At 41.3% G+C, this 17,487-nt stretch overlaps 1 protein-coding gene across 6 annotated transcripts in view; it reads right to left on the bottom strand.

Annotated features, from left to right (window-relative positions):
* ppip5k1b (diphosphoinositol pentakisphosphate kinase 1b) overlaps positions 1 to 17,487 on the bottom strand; it is a 46,543-nt gene that overhangs the window by 12,927 nt on the left and 16,129 nt on the right. For 2 of the 6 annotated variants that reach the window (XM_042224635.1, XM_042224636.1), the window contains exons 9-27: positions 16,996 to 17,117; positions 16,728 to 16,829; positions 16,167 to 16,253; positions 15,058 to 15,133; positions 14,618 to 14,727; positions 11,793 to 11,878; positions 11,403 to 11,528; positions 9,289 to 9,333; positions 8,157 to 8,278; positions 7,196 to 7,378; positions 6,811 to 6,952; positions 5,802 to 6,025; positions 5,392 to 5,519; positions 5,153 to 5,267; positions 4,715 to 4,822; positions 4,483 to 4,599; positions 4,150 to 4,290; positions 3,852 to 3,960; positions 946 to 1,098 (exon numbers count right to left, since the gene is read on the bottom strand). In XM_042224635.1, the coding sequence (XP_042080569.1) occupies positions 946 to 1,098; positions 3,852 to 3,960; positions 4,150 to 4,290; positions 4,483 to 4,599; positions 4,715 to 4,822; positions 5,153 to 5,267; positions 5,392 to 5,519; positions 5,802 to 6,025; positions 6,811 to 6,952; positions 7,196 to 7,378; positions 8,157 to 8,278; positions 9,289 to 9,333; positions 11,403 to 11,528; positions 11,793 to 11,878; positions 14,618 to 14,727; positions 15,058 to 15,133; positions 16,167 to 16,253; positions 16,728 to 16,829; positions 16,996 to 17,117 (2,296 nt within the window). The remainder of the gene's footprint in view (positions 1 to 945; positions 1,099 to 3,851; positions 3,961 to 4,149; positions 4,291 to 4,482; positions 4,600 to 4,714; positions 4,823 to 5,152; positions 5,268 to 5,391; positions 5,520 to 5,801; positions 6,026 to 6,810; positions 6,953 to 7,195; positions 7,379 to 8,156; positions 8,279 to 9,288; positions 9,334 to 11,402; positions 11,529 to 11,792; positions 11,879 to 14,617; positions 14,728 to 15,057; positions 15,134 to 16,166; positions 16,254 to 16,727; positions 16,830 to 16,995; positions 17,118 to 17,487) is intronic. The other 4 variants (XM_042224637.1, XM_042224638.1, XM_005931654.3 and 1 more) reach the window with 3 other exon arrangements.

The raw sequence follows: 17,487 nt of genomic DNA, 5'->3' as shown, positions 1-17,487 counted from the left end.
GCCTGATGCAACAGAGCTGAGAAAGTAAAGCATCTGCCAGTGTGTAGCTCTGCAGTCAGAGTGACACCAAGTGGATGAACTGACCGGCTCAGTTTGCTGTGTTTAAAAAGCTGCAGTGGAGGGAAAACAAATCCCTGCAGTTCGGATCCATATGCATAAATACACCTAATAGGAAAATGATGACATCACCTGTAGATGAGTCACATTCATATTCGGGACACACTAAACAAATTTGTGTGATTAACCAGCTGCAACCATGAGAAATCTATCCACTCCAGATGTTTGTGGTAATTAAACCTGTTGCAAGGACCCCTGGTGGCTGTGGAAGCAGCTTTCTTTCACTTACCATTACCGCCATTACCAGACTCAGGGAAAAGGGATTATTTTAAGGTGGATTACTGGGTCTTATATCTGTTCCAAATAACAGGCTGAGTTTCTTAATGTAAGGATTACCGTAAATTGTGATTAATATGAAAAAATAAAAAGCCAGGCTTTTGGCTTACAGACACACTACTTCACTTTACGAAGGATTGTGAAATAAAGAGGATATGTTAACACAACATGCACAGAGAGACAAAACACTTGAGTCCGAGAGGAGAGCGGGTTGATGTGGAAAAGTATTAATTGTATTCCAGCCTGCATGCTCAGCATTTACTACACAGCCAATCCCTCTGCTGTCAAATCAGTGCCCTTGCTGCCCATTCTTCCAGGGCAAAAATCATTAGGAGAAACGATGCAATATATTACAGCTGCTGATTTGTTTTGATCTGAAGGGAAAAAAAAATGTCCCCAAAAATCAATAAGATGAATTTAGGAGCAAAAAACACAAAGTAGGAAGGAAAAAAACAAGACTTTTCAAAGCCAGGAAAAAAAAAAAGCTTTTCAAATGGATACAGATGAAAAGACCAGCTCCATGCGAGAGGACAGAGAGCGTGGTGAACGTACCAAACATGCCACTCTTGCACGGCAAACTGCCGGGGGACAGAGGAGGCTTCGGGTGGTGGTGACGGTGGTGTGTGCGGACGTAGTCCCGAAGGTTGGGGGCGCTACAGGACACCCCGAGGGCTGAGGCACTGAAGAGGCCAGAGCAGAGCGAGCCTGTGTGGAGGAGCCGTGGGAGTGCGGGGGGAAGAGGTGAAGGGATGGGTGAAGTGGACATGTGAAGGGTGAGATTTTTTTTTTATATATATTTTTTAATTACACACTAAATGGTGTGGCCCAAGAGTGTGTTTGTGCTTTGGGAAAAATTAGTTTACCTGTATGAACACCCTGCAAACAGATATTTATTATATAGATTTGATAAAGTTTATAATAGAAGGAAAATACCTAGATGACACGCAAGCTTTAAGGTTTTTCAGAACAGTGACTCAGTGTGTAAGACCCTTGTGTGAGTGATGTGTGCACATGCACAGAACATGTGGGTTTCCTATACGTCACAATAGCATATCAAGCAGGCCGAGAGTGGAAATGAGTTTTAGACTTGCTGTACACGAATAAAACAAACTAATCCTCATATTCGTAGGACAAATTCAATGTCCAAAGACTTTAAATGAATATTTTATTGAAATATTTGAAACACCAACTAAGCGTTGTGTTAACGGAGCGTCAGTGTGCTGATGGAGAACTGTGACCTCAGCAACGCAGCACACAACAAACTGAATGGCTCCACTCAGAGAGGGTTTAAAACATTAGTGTAACGTGGACATAAAGCCAACTGCTGCTTTCAAACGTGATAATTAAGCACCGAGCAGCACGACGATCGGTGCATTATACAGAAAGGGGCACGTTAACCTACTGTAGCGATGTGACATTTAAAACAATAAGGATTTTTAAAGGACCATCACTCATTCCCTGGTGATATCCAGCAGTAAGAAGTGACGCAGGTTGATGTACGCTAGTCTTTGAAAGCTTTCGATCTCTTGTTTTTTTCCACACCACAACTCCACTCTCTGCTCACATTGTTGGTTTTATGGTTTTCTCCACACGTCTTTATTTAGATGGAAGCATGTCATGCTTGTAAGTGTCACCATGTTAGCAGGTTGTTGGATGTTGCATGTCCTTCAAAAGTCCCTTTATTTAGGCTGAGGTTAAACTACATTCATGGACCCAGAGTGGTCTGATTTGGAACACTTTAAAGAGGTCAAAGGGACCTGCACTGATATCTTACTTTATGTATGGGACCAAAAATGTTTTGTTATAAGACTAATAATATTTAGAGTAGATTTTTAAGAATTTGTGAGGGCAGTTTTCTCTAGTTGAAGGAGGAACATGTAACTTATTTATATAGGGACAACTAATGTTAATGAAGACGCTTTTCTTTTAAATCACAGATGTATTCTTTAGCAGGACAACCTGATATCTGGAGTGGTTACAACAGCGCAACATGTCAAATACTTGTAATATTATCATCTGCATTTGTTTCAACTGTGTGAGCTTACAGCAAATTCAGTTTCTGGCAATATAATAACACTTCTTCTGTTCTGACATCTTTTGATGCTAATGTGGCACAATTAAGGCCTTTACACACCGAGCGCATTGTAAAAAACAACAACATGAAATTCAGTTACAAATTTTGGGGATGCCAACTTGGTGAGAAAAGGAAGAAATTGAGATTGTGGATTCATCCATTTCTCACAACAAGGCAACAGCACGGAAAATTTGTATAATTCAATACTGTCTTGAGTTTTGAACTTCGAGCACACATTTGTCAAATGCAGCTAAATGCATTGGTCAGATCTGATTATTCACATGTGAAGATTTGAAGAAGAAGAAAGAAAAAAAAAATCAAACTTCATCCGAAAAAACAAATGCAGCAAACTGGTCTCGTGAATAGTTGAGAATAGGTGTATACTCAAAGGTGACCTGTTACTGTATGCTCAGTTCCAACCTTTTTACCCCACAGCTGCGTTCGGCGGATGGGGTTTTGGCTTAATCCTGCTGGGCAGGCATCGCCGTAGGATTTTGAAATTAATACCACAGCTGTGTCTACCAGGAGGCTGAGGGGTAGAACTGGTGGTCACCGGTATTTTTATTCTTGGCCTCTACTAGAGATGCTTTGTATAATTCACTGTTAAAAATAATAATTTATCTTATACTGGTCTTCGGTCCAGCTCCTCAGTTCATCCACTGTTTTAAACAAAAAAGTTTTGGTTTAGTTTAGTTTTTGGTTTTTTTGCTCCCTTCTCCTTCCCTTTCAGCCAGGCTTCTTCTGATTGGCTGCTATTCACAAACACCTGAACTTTGGATTATCAGCACATATGCTGACCTCATTATTTGGAGCAGGGATTTGAGTTATTGAGTCTCTGAGTCTCCAAGTCACTATATGACAATATTAATAATCTTTACTAATTATATTAGTTTATGTTAGTCAAGTCAATATCAGTTATAGTGACATTAAACAAAGAAAAGGCAAACATTAGTAACTAGAGAGTCGGGTTTTGTTTGACTATGAAGGTATTAGCATGTTCACCGTGTTGTCACCTTATCACCTAGAGAGGAGAGGAACACGTCTTTGATCACCATATGACGCAGTGATCCTGCAGTTGGCTGTGAACATGACTCTTCCCCGCTGACCTCTGGCCAGCATAGTTTGGATTCTGATCCTGTTCGGCTGCCGCTAAGCTAAACTAAGCTGGGGTGGACGCTATGTGAAAGAAACGAGGGACAGACTGAAAGTGAAATGGAAAAGTGGGAGGGTGAAGGGGGTAAAAAAGTCACAGCTGCAGCTCGTGATGAAGAGGAGGCGCAGTGATGACGGCTGGAAATGAATGAGCGGTGAGGCCATGAACGCAGATATGAACACAGCGAAAACACACATTCTCCCACACTTGCTCCAAAAATTAGATCCCTACCTAAGCCACTGGCTGGTTTGATCTCAGGAGACTGGCGTGAGCAGGATATGAAGAGTCGATGGGAGGTGCAGCCTTTGGCGGAATGAGTGGGGGAGGTTTCAGAGAGGACCTGAGTGGGGCCAAAGAGACCAGGGATTAATACTGATATCCTCAACATATTATTCAGGGACCTGATGTTTAATGGTTGCTTCAAGAGCATCATCGCACTTTTAAAATGACAGGCAAAAGTGTCAGAAGAGCTAGTTCACACCCAGACCGCATTTTGTCATTTTAACACTGAACTCTGGCAGTCTGGTACCTCCATGGAGCCAGTCTTGCGGTTCCGAATCATGGGAGACCTTCGCTGAATGTTGATTGGATCAGAGACTTGAAGTGCCTGGTCCGGCTCATCCTGAGAAAGGTCCTCCAGACTGCCCTGATTAGGCTTCTTGTCTTCATTCTAATTGGTCAGAGAAGAAAGAAGTGACTGACATCTCTGATCAACAAAACACACCTGATGTCGACACACAACTACAAGGGAGATTTTTATTTTTTAAAACCTTAAATGGCCTCTTGTCTGGTTTGAAACTGAAATTTTTCACATTTTTAGACAATTTTCAACCAGCAATATGAGTGCGGTATGGTCACACACCTCTGAGGAGGCCGGCCGGAAGCCGAATCCAAGAGGAATAGTCTCTTCATCTTCACATCCTTTTACTCCTGGACTGAAGTGAAGCTCCACATGGAAGCGCTCCTCTGAGGAGGGGTCCTGCTCAGCACACAGACACAAATATACAAAGGAGGCTGCGTAAAGGAGCCTGCAATCCTGCAAAGGAAGCTGCAGTTTGGAGGAGGAGGTATGCGTTTCATTTCATCCTGCCCACCTTGTTGTTGTCTTCGTACAGCATGATGACTATCTGTGTCATATAGTTGAGTTCAGTCACAGCACTCAGGTAGTCCATTGCTTGCTTCCACTGCTGGTCCTTCTCCTCCTGATGTGCAAAGACAAGCAGATGTAAAATTAAAGCCAATGAGTGAAACACCACAGATCTGTGAAAATTCATGCAAGGGCAAGGTAAACATCAGTTCTACAGTCCAATTTAGACATAAGCGTTCTATTAACTTAGAACTACAGTTCAGCTTGGTCTTATCAGAACAAGTCACTGAAGTCATCTTCAAAAAGCCTTCTGTCTTGGAAGGAATACCCTCTGCAATAAGTGCAACGCTACAAAAGCTCTGTTCTGGCAATTCGCCCTCTGAATGTGCACATGCACACCTGCAGGAAATCAAAAAGTCAAAGGTGACACAAAACCACTGCATACATTCAGCAGGCCTCCGTAGCGGAAGATGCTGAGCAGGGAGTGAACGTGGCTCTCACTCGTGAAGTAGAGGCGTGTGCGGACGTGACGCCCAGGAGACATGACACCCCGAGAATACCTGAACACCAGGGCGGAGGAAGAGACACAAGTGAGTAACACAACACCTGTAATACTTGTTAATACATGTATGCATGTGGCTTATAAACATGTTTGTGCGCTTCAGTGGTGTTCTGCATTCTCACAGAGGATGCAACTTGTTGACAGCCTCGTCCTCATGGGTCCTTTGCAGGTCCAGTTGGATTTTCTTCATCAGGGGAACACAATAAGCCTGGGCGATGTCCAATTTCTCTGCTCTGTTGATGCCATACTCCTGATGTCAATGAACAAGAGGGCAATCCATTAAAATACCATGTTTTTGCATGTTATTTGTGACAAGTCACTTTAATTCAGAAGACATGTTAATGAATAGAGGGTTGATTTGAACCTTGCTCTCGCTGGTAAGGTTTTCTGACTAAAGCATGACATTTTAAATGCGCCATTGGAATAATGTTGCTACATCACTCATTACTAATGCCAAATTTGTGCAAAATTTAAAAATAAGTGCTGGGCAGCACTTGGAAAAAATGCAATTAAAGACATTGGTGTGATTTACCTGTGGTATGACTATATCAGCCAGAGCACGGGACAGTCTGAAAAGTTCCCGCGTGTCCTCCAGGTCAAGAGAGGCATTATGCTGAAGGTCATATTTGATGCAGTCGTAGATATCTGGGATCTTGCTGATGTCGTAGCGCCCATTCTTCATGCGGAAGTCTCTCTCCAGCTTAGACCAGCGCTGTAGCATCAACTCCAACGTCTCGCTGTGGTAAAGCTGTAGGTCTGGAGAAAAGAAAAAAAAAAAAATTAAAAATACAGCGACTAATTTTTATCATTGTCGTAAAAAAACCCCTAACTATAAAAGATTTTTAAAAAGGTTCTTGAATATTAATTCTCCAGCTTTCTGAAGGTTTTCACACATTTCTTCTTGGGACATTGACATTCTACAGCCACCTGTACAACAGGGTGGAGGCTCTGTCATGGCTCTGGATTTCAGGCACTGGTGTCAGAGATCTTGTTGAAATCATGAATACAGAAAAAACACCCTCAGATTTTGATTAATGCAAAACCACACTGAAAGCGTTTTATTTGCAACGGCTTCACTTTTCAGCATGAAACCATGGGAATCACACTGCCGATGTAAGAAGGCAGTGTAAGAAGCATAACTGGATAGAAAAAAACAAAAAACAAAAAACAAAAACACACTATTGAGCAGGGCGGGATCATCTTATCAGAGAACAGAACAAAAAGCAGCCAACATCCAAAAAAAGAGCTTTGAATGTCCTTGAAGAAGCCTGGAGAACTATTCCTGAAGACTTCTTAAAGAAATGACAAGAAAGCTGGCTAACCTCATGTTTCAATAAATAACTCCACATGGTTCCAATTTTCCTACCAGAATATAAAGAAATGAGGGGTGGATCAATTTTGAACTCCATATATACACTACAGTTACAAGCTTTTCTGCATCAGTCTTATTCATACATAACACCTGATGACTAAAATAAATACTGAGGGTTTAAAGACAGTAAAACATTTTAAAAGGCAGCCTTTCTGCAGGTTCTCAGTACCTGCAGACTTGGGGTCCTCTAGTCTCTTTCGGATCTGCGATGTAAGGCTCTGGATGAGGGCATACACCTTGTCACAGGTTTTGACTGGATTCTCTATGACCTTCATGGAGTTCACCAGTGACGGACTGCCAGTCGGAGCCAACTGGGACATGATAGAAGCAGAAGTAAATAGATAACATGTTCTGCCAAACACCGCGCATGAGATTATGCCAGAAAAGACGGTCAACATATGTATGAGCAGTTGCAAAATTCTTTGAATAATCCAAATCTTATCTGGATTAAGAGGCGCATTTAACTGTTTAAATTAACTGGAGACTTTACTTGCAAACAAGAAATTGCCTCATACAGCTTATCACTATCTGAGCAATTCCATGTGTGACAACACCTTTTGGTAGTCCTGCTCTGTAAAGTCCTGGTCCTTTTGCATGATCTCGTGCAGCCTGGCTTTCACTTTCTGCTGGCAGTCAGTCAGAGAATCGCTGTCACTGTCCAGCAGTCCGTTCATGTTGGCACTCTTTACCATTTGAACCAGGATGGGCGTGAGCTCCCCTTCTAGAGCCAGAAGACCCTGCAGACATGCATCAGATTTGAAATGGTTAAAAAAAATTACATAAATAAATATGTGAGGGTTAAGTCGTGACGAGTAACCCGAAGCAAACAAGGTAGATGAGTCCATTCTCATCACTACGCTTGTCTTGTCATTCATAACCTTAACTAAATGGTAAATGGCCTGTATTTGTATAGCGCTTTACTAGTCCCTAAGGACTCCAAAGCGCTTTACATATCCAGTCATCCACCCATTCACACACTGGTGATGGCAAGCTACATTGTAGCCACAGCCACCCTGGGGTGCACTGACAGAGGCGAGGCTGCCGGACACTGGCGCCACCGGGCCCTCTGACCACCACCAGTAGGCAACGGGTGAAGTGTCTCGCCCAAGGACACAACGACTGAGACTGTCCGAGCTGGGGCTCGAACCAGCAACCTTCCGATTACAAGGCGAACTCCCAACTCTTGAGCCACGATCACCCCTAACTAATGTTGTTTCTATTTTTGGGATAAATTCTCAACCTGTCTCAAACTCTTCAAACAGACCATTCCTCTGCAGATGATCAGTTAGCCGTTTTACAGCCATCACACTTCTGTGTTTAATATTGAGCAGTGGGAACATAAATTCCACACTGGCCAGGAAAGCAAGCCAAGCGGCTCCAATTTATGGCAAACAAGTGGGTCTTGTTCATGCAAAGCTGCTTTAAATGCTCTCCTCAAGCTCCATCAGAATTGCTTAAGTACTAAAGTAACATTTATATGAAGAGTTTAGTCTTCCAATACAGTGACATAGTTACCTTGGCAAAAGCAGCAGCAGTCATCTGCACCCTTCCTTCGTCAGAGGCGTAGATCTTCAGGTCATGGCGGTAAGTGCTGTGCAGGCGCAGGAGGCCACAGCCAGGAAACCCGGCATAGTCACCTGTAGAATTGAACACAGAGTGGAGCGCCACAGTTAACTGGCATGATTACAGCACTCAGATGTACAGTACAACACATTTTTTCCCTTTCCTTTTCTTTTTTAAAGAAACGACTGAGTCGGTGAGGTAGTTGAAAGAATAGAGAAAAACAAATTTTAGTTTTGATTGTACCCAATAGTAGCAAAGATTTCCATCAAATATTGCACAACGGGCCAGTACAGCACATGTGCGAGTGCAACATCACTTTCAGTTCAAATGCATCGGCTTGTCAGATTTTAATAGGGTTCGTTTCACTTAAATGTGAACTTAAATGTTGTTGTTTAAGCTGAATATAAAATGAAGTGAAAGTGAAGTGAACTGAAGTTTTAGTAGTCTCCCCAAAATTTGTGACAATAACTCCCCTGCAGATGAGATTAAATATCCTAGATTACCTCTCTTTGAAAACAGACCAAGTCTTTTAACATTCCCAGTATGCCATGTTAATGTAGGGGGTGGATGCAAACTAACGCTACAGATCAAATCACACTGATGCTTCATGCATTTCTCTTCTGCAGGTAGCCTGACACTGCATCGCCATGCCTCATTTGACAGAGATCAGCAAATCTGGGACGTGATGAAGACATATCCCTGTTTAAAGCTTAACACAGGCCAAAATAGATTTTTATCAAACAACATCTCAACAACTCGTGAAAAAAAAAATGCAGTAGGATTAGTGTGAGATGATGCGCGTTAGCTTTGAAAAAGAAAAGCTCCAGTCACTTTAGCTGCCCGCATATGTACGGGCAAGTGACCTAAACAGTGTCTACATTGGAGGATCATCTTGGAAACACATCGACACAAAATAAAGCAGTCCACAGCAATCTGATACAAAACAGGACTAGTCGCCATGTGAAATTAACCAAAATCATGATGATATGAGGAGAGAGCAGACCACGTTAGTGGACGGAGCGACAAACGCTCAGAATGACAGAGGAGCGGAAGAGCGGTGATATCCAGGAAACCCTTCTCTTACCAAAGTCAATAGGGGAATCGCAGCCAAGGGACCGGCGATTACCGGCTAGTAGTTTACATAGAGCAACAACAACAGAGAAGAGCAGAGTTAATCGACAAAACTTGTGGTGGAGAGAAAGAAAGGATTGAAAACAGTGGCTGGGATGAGACAATTGTCTTCTTTTTATAGATAAAAAAGAAGCAACACAAGGTCTACTTTTAGTTCTGCTTCAGGTTGGTTTTCTTTATAGTTTGAGTTTTGCATGCAGCACAAAACAAACCTTTAGGTAGGACAGGTGATGACTAAATGGCACTATTGTTAATTGTAAGACCCTACAGGAAATAATGTCAAGAAAAGCCTTTATGCAGCTGACTTCTTACTGCTCAATCTGAACAGAGAGAAATTAAAGCTGCTTTTCTGTTTTAAAACACTTTGAACAAAACCCATTTTGGGTGTTCTCAGATGAGGCCACACCTAACTGCAGGACAACTTGGTACAGCCTCTAGGTGGCAGTGCGAGCAGCATTTTCAGCTTAGGTACTGTTACGGTTTAAAAAAAAATAGAAAAAAAATATTGAATGTCATGAATTTAAATCAGTACTTTAAAAAATGTGTAAGCAGTTCTTCCCCCCCATACTTGAGGCTACACTTCAATCCAGCACAATGGCTACGATGTAAGGTTACAGCAGTCTTACGTGAATTATTTCTTTATTAAAGTTATATCTTTATTGAATTTTATTAGAGTGGGACAAATCAGTATAATTGAATCTACAACACTATAGGAATGAATAGAGCCAAATGAATACCTCTGAGTGTGTCAGTAAGAAGTAGTTATTATTACGAGTGTAATAGTGCATTTCTGTTTAGGTCCTCCGATTCTCATTTTTTGTCCTGATACTGTTAGCCTTCACTAGAGTTGCAGCTCAGCATCTTTGCTTAATCTCAACAACCTTTCACATCAGACTGTTTAAGCCGGTGTTGACAGTATACTCTTAAATCCAGGTCATAATTCCTGCTTATTGTGGTGCAGACCACGTGATCTTCAACAGAGAGAGTTCACTCTGTTATGGAGCAGCAGTTTGTTCAAACAGTTTTAAAGCCTTGAGGTAAAAATGTGACTTAATGTCCTCAGAAGGTGTCTGCAAGACATGAGTGATTGTACTGAAGTGGCAAGATTAGTCTCATTAATTTTTCCACCTGAAACTAAAGATTATTTTACTACCAATTAACTGCAATTTCTTTAAACTTAAAATGCTTGTTCCATTTAAAAGAAATGAATTAATCTTTTTATATATAAACAGTGTAACTAGGTCACCAAAGTCCTTCATCCCTATCATTGTTTTCCTTATCTTCTGTCTCACTGTTACAGCACTGGCTGTTCATACTAAACCTGGCCAAACATTTTCCGGTGTTTGCTCTGTACGATATTGACAACAGTGAAATTTTTAATTTGATTGTCTTTGGGACAGCTTTGACTGTGAGCACAGAAGCCCCCCCCCCCATTGTTTACACCTTTTTCCTTGCAAGTCCAGGCCAATCACGCAAAGTTTACTTAAAGTTTACTGCCATCTGAAACAGTTTGTTTCAGACAGCAGATGAGCTAAGGGGCTGCGCCAAGAAGAAAAATGTGCAGTCCATCATTACTTTAGGCATCAGTAATTTTTATTTACAGATGCTGTGCATGCAACTGCTCAGTTCACTTTTCAGTAAACTTAAGAGATTTGCTACGAGTAGCCTTTCTAATGTTTTTTATTTTTATTGCTACAATCTAAGATGTCCCACACTATAATAATATTGTATATAATTGTTGTTGAGTAACACTTTAAAGTTCCTGCTCTTGGCAACAGTGAGTCAGCAATCTTTCTACAACATCACAGCCACAAATGACAATGAGTGGGATAAAAAGAGTGCAGCGGCAGCTGGAAGCCTGAAAATCTGGCTTGTCAACTCTAACATAGCCGTTTCAGCCTGACCTCTTTTCACACAGTGCATGTATGACTCCTATCATGTGTTGGCACTGCAAACGGTGCCGCTTTTAGAAACTACAAAGGAGGACTGAAAACTGACACCAGAGCAGAAGGCGTGAGAGCCGTTGTAACGACATCTTATAGGCTAGAGCATGTGTCTGGCTGGTACCTTGACCTCCGGGGTACATGCAGCGAAAAGCCCTGCCCAGCTCCTCAGCCTGAACCCGGCCTGCAGGCGTCAGCTCCCCACCCCACTTCAACACCAGCAGCAGAGATGGGCCATCCTTCTTAGAATCTGAAACAAGAAGCAGAAAGTTTAACATTTGATTTTTCTTTATATAAATAATCAAAACTCTTTTTTCTGTAGCCATACTGACAAATAATGTTGTCCGTGGTGAGGTGCAACCAAAACACTGAAGGCGAGGCTCCAAAACACAGTTACTAACTGATGACTGATTACACTGACATTCACTTCCAATCACCATTCGTGTGTATTTGTTTACATATAATTTATCTCTGTGACCCAGCACACACAACAATCGGTGTCCGAGTACGATACCTTCTTCCTCACTGGATGCTTTAGGTTTGCCATTCCGCAGGTAGGTGAGCTGGACTTTCCTGTTGATACCTGAGAAATGACCATACCTGGTGGGGGGGATGAACACACACACCATCAAGCAAACACAACAAAAGTTTCATATGTACGCAGTGAGACAATCGAATAGATTTCATCTCAAATCCACGAGTTTTGTCCAAATGTTTAGCAGCAAACACACGTCTGACTTTCATTCCATGTTTATGACAAGGCGAGCTTAAGAGAGATAAGACCAAGGCAACAACTTTCAATGACACAACGATCATACACGCTGCTACAGTAAGCACTACTATTAGCAGTTGTTTCAGTCACTTTGGAGGTAAATATTTACTGCAGTTCTTTGTAATTGCGTATCTGTGTGTAAGCACATGAGAATGTGAGCAGGAGCAAAAGGACCACCCAGAACAATCAGACAGGTGGGGCTTATTGGATTAAAACGCAGTATTGGAGGATGCAACAAAGTCTATAAATAATAAGGGAGGAAATAAGGGAAAGCAGGTGCAGACGCTTATAGAAATGTGGAAATGTGGTTTGGTCTCATCTGCGTAGCTCCACATGATTTTAAAGTGGCCAGCTCCCTAGCTCTGTGTCTTAATGGAAGCAACATGATCACTGTTTATAGCCTTTTTAGATTGAAAAAGCAGGATAGCTTACACTACTGCATAAGCTCACAGCACGCATATAGATGCCCTTCAGACTTAAGGGCCTTGCTATGCAACGCTTGATCACTGTACATGAGCTGGCTTTCCTCTCTACTTCACTGACAGTTTAATTTTATATTTATTCATCAAAAGTCAAAAACTGCAGTTCCTCTAGTACAGGGTTGTCAAACATAAGGTCTAGAGGCCAGAATCGGCCCATCAAAGGTTCCAGTTTGGCCCAGTGGATGGAAAAAGGAGAGTATAAAATTTGGAGTTTTAACCGCGTTTTTATAACCTCATTACCGGTAGTAAAAAAGCCGTAAAAGACCTCCTCTACGGCCATTCACACGGCGCCAAAGTAAATAAGTAAGTAATTAATAGATAAACAATTAACTGAGAGAACCCCCCCCCCCCACACAAAAAAACCAAAAAAAAAAAACAGGACATTTTCTGTCTATTAACAAAAACAGGACAGTCTGGGCAAATGAGCTAGGAGACATTTAATCCTCCACATTCATTTCTTACAGTCCAAACAGTCCAAGCCCAAAGAGTCCTGATAGATGTCTTTATCCTGTAGAAAAACTAAAACGTATTGTTGAGACTGCACTTCTTGTTCTTATAATTAAATGCCTAACGAATTAAATGTGTAGTTAATCTTCCTTACACCAGCAGAAAAGGGTGCTGGTCTGGCCCACTTACATCAAGGTGTAAAATTAGTTGACATAAAATGCACAGCTTCACAGCCTGCCAGAAAACACTATAGTCCTGGCCTCAGAATCGTCACAACAGATTTCCTAACAACTCTACAGTTGATGAATTTCTTTAAAACAACTTTGTTACTGGAAACATGGGTGTGGCTGCTTTAACTGGCAAATGTGCCGACATGTAAGGCTGTAGTCGACCGTTGTCTACCAAGTCTCAGCTAAACTAATTAGAGACACTGAAATGGACCGCCCTGCCGTCTTAGCGTCGGTGGTGCTTTCTGGAGCGCTTTTAATGGAATCATCTGAAAAATGATAAACCCTGCTGTGTGGTACTGTCTGTCTAAGACTGTGCTCCAGTCTTCTTGAGTGAAAGTCTAGCATTTTATTAGACTGTTACTAAAAACTAATTTGCACATGTGTGCATCTTTGCATTGCACTTGCACAGTTTATGAATGCAGCTTGCCAATCATGCTAGCTAGTGTTATTGGATAACTGAGTACTTCACCCTCTCATCCAAATGTGGTAAACCTCTGGCTTCAAAAAACAAACATAGCGTCAGGCAAAATGTTACCGCTGAGGCTTAAAAATGGTGATGTCCCTGCGTTTAAACAGCCAGTAGTTTGAACGGTGCTTTTCTTGCAAATTTGACCGTCCCTGTCTTTCTAATGATTTTTAATGTGCTCCTGTGCAGAGTACAGCGCCATCAAATTACCAGAATGCAGATCTGAGGCGGGAGGAAGGAAGACATTAGGAGGTTTAGAGTGTAGCTGATAGGTGGTGAGGAAAGCATGCACACGAAGTAGCACCACACACACACACACACACTGATTTACACACACAGAAACACAGTGAAATAATCAGAGACATTTGACTGTGTATGTGTCTGACGTTAATAGCTACAAATGAATGAATTTTAATGGAAATTAAGTCGACAGTTAGTGTACAAAACATTAGAAATATCTTCCAAATGCCTAATCTTAAAATGCAATAACTAATCCATCTTCTGCTTCCTTTATTTTTTAATCAGTGAAATCTGAGGGAAAAAAAGTTTCACAGAGTTTTGGTCTGCCTGAAACATAAAAAGATCTGTAATATTTCTAATATTTTGCACACACAGTCTAGGTTGGCTAAAGAAAAGGAGGCCAGTAAAACCTCATCCTTTACAAGTGAGAAGGGAGAGGGTGCGTACTGATTGTCATTCAAGCTGGATTCCCTTTTGAGAGAACAGATGGGTGAAGAAGGGAAGGATGGGTGGGTGGGAAAGAGGGATAGAGGAGGGAAGAAAAGATAACGCAGTTAAAGACAAGCCAAGAGGGAGGGAGCGTCTTCATGGTGAAGGTGTCTGTTTGTGAGTATGAGAAAGTCTGCTGATGACTGAGATGACAGGAGGGTGATGAGTGATGATATGTGTGTGTGTTTGTTTTCCAGGTGAAATGTCACTCACATTTCCAGAACAGTCTTAAGCTGCTCCAGTTTGGACTTCTTCTCCTCAATCTCACAGTCAGTATGCTGACCCAGTTCGACCAGGAGCAGGCGAGCGATGTCCAGCACTTCCTGGAAGCACAGAGGTTTTTACCTTTAAGCTCGAGTGCTGGTGAAATATTGGAGCTTGAGCTGCACGCAGTGATGGCATGAACGCAGTGTGCAAGACGGGATTTAGACAGCGGAGTGTAAATATTTAGACAACAAGACAATGAAGGTTTGTGGTCCATGATGATGATAACGCTTAATATGTGGGAATGTTTAACAGTACTTTATTATTCTTAAAGGATTCAGTCATAATCAGTCAAAACAAACAAACAAACAAACAAAAGAAAAACAAATATGCAAATAAGAGACAGCCTGGGAAAAAAGAAGCAGGAGATTATTAGGGTTGTCTCTCACCTGCAGCTGCTTTGGTTTTTTGAGTTTTAGCTTTCCTGTTTTATATCCTCCGTACTTTTCAAACAGTTCAAAGAATCTGGTGAAGGATAAGCAGAGGGAAAAAAAAAATCAGAAAATAATTAAAAAACAAAACATTTATGTTAAATGTTTATCCAACAAAAGTTCGCAAAGAGCTGGAGCCCATTCTATTTATACAGTGGACAGGTCACCAGTCCATCATTGGGCCAACAGAGTGACGTGTGCACGCATGCACGCATGCACTCTAGACGGAGCGGCCTGAGGAAACCCATGCAGGCACAAACAGAAAAGCAGACAACCAGGAGGTTTGCAGACAGCAGACACTGCCATCATTGACCCAGAGTTAAAGTTTCTGAGGGGAAGTTCTTGAAATAAAATGCACAGCAACATTCAACAGTGGCTGCCCAATTCAAAGCCGTGAGTGAGCATTAATTCTGTGAGGTAGCTTATAAACTTGTTGTTACCATCTGTTCTCTTCTATATTACTCCTTGAAAGTCTACTCAGAGCAATGCTTCGGGAAGTCATTCAGGCTTATAAAACAAAATGACTGAGTGAGCATCATAAGCTGGTCTCTGCCTATGCAGCCACACACGGAGAAACCTGGAAACTACTCTGACTAATCATCAAACCATATCTATATTAATATCTACTGACGTGTCAAAACTCATTATGGGTACAGGAGGGGGAAGGTCGTCAAATGTCATCCTCTAAATGTGTTAATTTCATTCTGTGGAAAATAAATCTAATTGTTTCCACAGTCCCTTTAATAAATTCTGCTTCTTGTAAATCCTGTAAATAGATGTTTCTATACTATAATTTACTCATGACAGTGAGCTGTATCTGTTATCTCTTAACAACACAAGGTTTACTTTTTTCATGTTAAATTATGTATATATGGACACGCTCATGAGTAAATTATGGGATGGGGAATATATCCAGTACACAAATGTTTTCCTTTGTCTTGTTTATTTTTCCCTCATATACAGAACTTTATTATAAATTTTTGTACTTTAAAAAAACAAAACTAAGCATTGAGTTGTATGAACAGGGAAGAAGGAAGACAACTCAAGGCTTAGTCTGAGCGACTCACAGAGGATGGCGGACTTCCATTTTCATCTTTTGCTTTGGGGTGCGGTCTCCGTGTCGGATAATGGCGATAACACAGCGCAGCTCCATCCTGAAGAAATACAAAAATGAGGCAAAACACACCAGAGAGTTCAAACAGACGCTAAACTGAGTTTGGGATCTCAGTGGACCCAAGCAACCATCTGTTAATGTGTTGTGTCATTTTCCCATAACTACTTTTTTTCCCTTAAGAATTATTCTGGGAATCCTTTGAGGATTTTGCATAATCCCATCTGGGAATAATTTTAAGTGAAGGCTAAAACGAGAAATGAAAAATGGAACTTATTATCCCGTGTAGTACTAAGCAACAAAACATTTTTAATTAAATAAAATAAAAAACGAATTTATGTTTTCATTATTTTTGCACTTAAAAATATTTTTAAGTGCAAAAATATTTTAACATGTCCCTTAATTAAAAAAAAAAATCATTTAAGGAATTTATAAGACAGACGTGTAGTACACACAGTGGCCCGCTCAACAACATCTTTCCTCAGAATTAGTTAATCTTTTGTTTTTCTCTACATACATGGTTCCTGAGGTTGTTGGGACGATGGGGATGTCTTCAGCCTCCATGGGGATGGACCAGGGGATGTGGAGCTGGGGGGCTAACTCCCTCATTACCATATTCCTGGAGATGTCGAGAAAAGCAGAAAAACAAACAAAATGACTAAATGCGAAGCAAAGCTCATTCCATCAGCTCTTCCTTGTGCTAATCAATCCACGGCTGTTTGAAATTGAGCATGTCCATCTAAGTCACAGTCCAGTGTTTAACACAGTATAGCAGCGACACCTACCCCAGGACTTTGGCACAGTCGTCGTAGTATTTCATGGAGTTTTTGACAAAGCTGAAGCCGTTAACGTCACAGACAAACGAATGGCCATTGGCTCTGAGCAGGTCGAACCCACACACTGTTTGCTATAATCACACAAGCAAAAGCATTAAAGACGGTTCACAGGGCATGAGAATGTAGTTAGCCGCTGAGCAGAAAACACATTCAAACAACTAAACAGGTGAAGTAGGATTTTAATTTTAATTAATTTGGTGACATTGGACATAAAGAATGTGCGTATGTGTTGTTTTCCACTGGATAGAAAATAGAGCAACTGAGAAGCCGTTTTAAGATTTCATTACGGGAACAAAATGCTACATTTCTCCAAATAACATAAAATTTCTTAGCAGTAATACATTTTTTGTTGCCTTCTGCTGCAGTCATGTGTTTTACTTTGTTCAGAGTGAAGGAGTTTCTTCTATTTATGAGTCGTATAAGGTGAATTGTAGGTGTTAG

Source organism: Haplochromis burtoni, unplaced genomic scaffold, assembly GCF_018398535.1.
Source record: "Haplochromis burtoni strain Fernald_Lab_line unplaced genomic scaffold, NCSU_Asbu1 Contig_145, whole genome shotgun sequence".
NCBI classification, from domain to species: domain Eukaryota; kingdom Metazoa; phylum Chordata; class Actinopteri; order Cichliformes; family Cichlidae; genus Haplochromis; species Haplochromis burtoni.
Note: the sequence above shows the minus strand (reverse complement) of the source record. Positions and strands in the feature narration are given on the sequence as shown.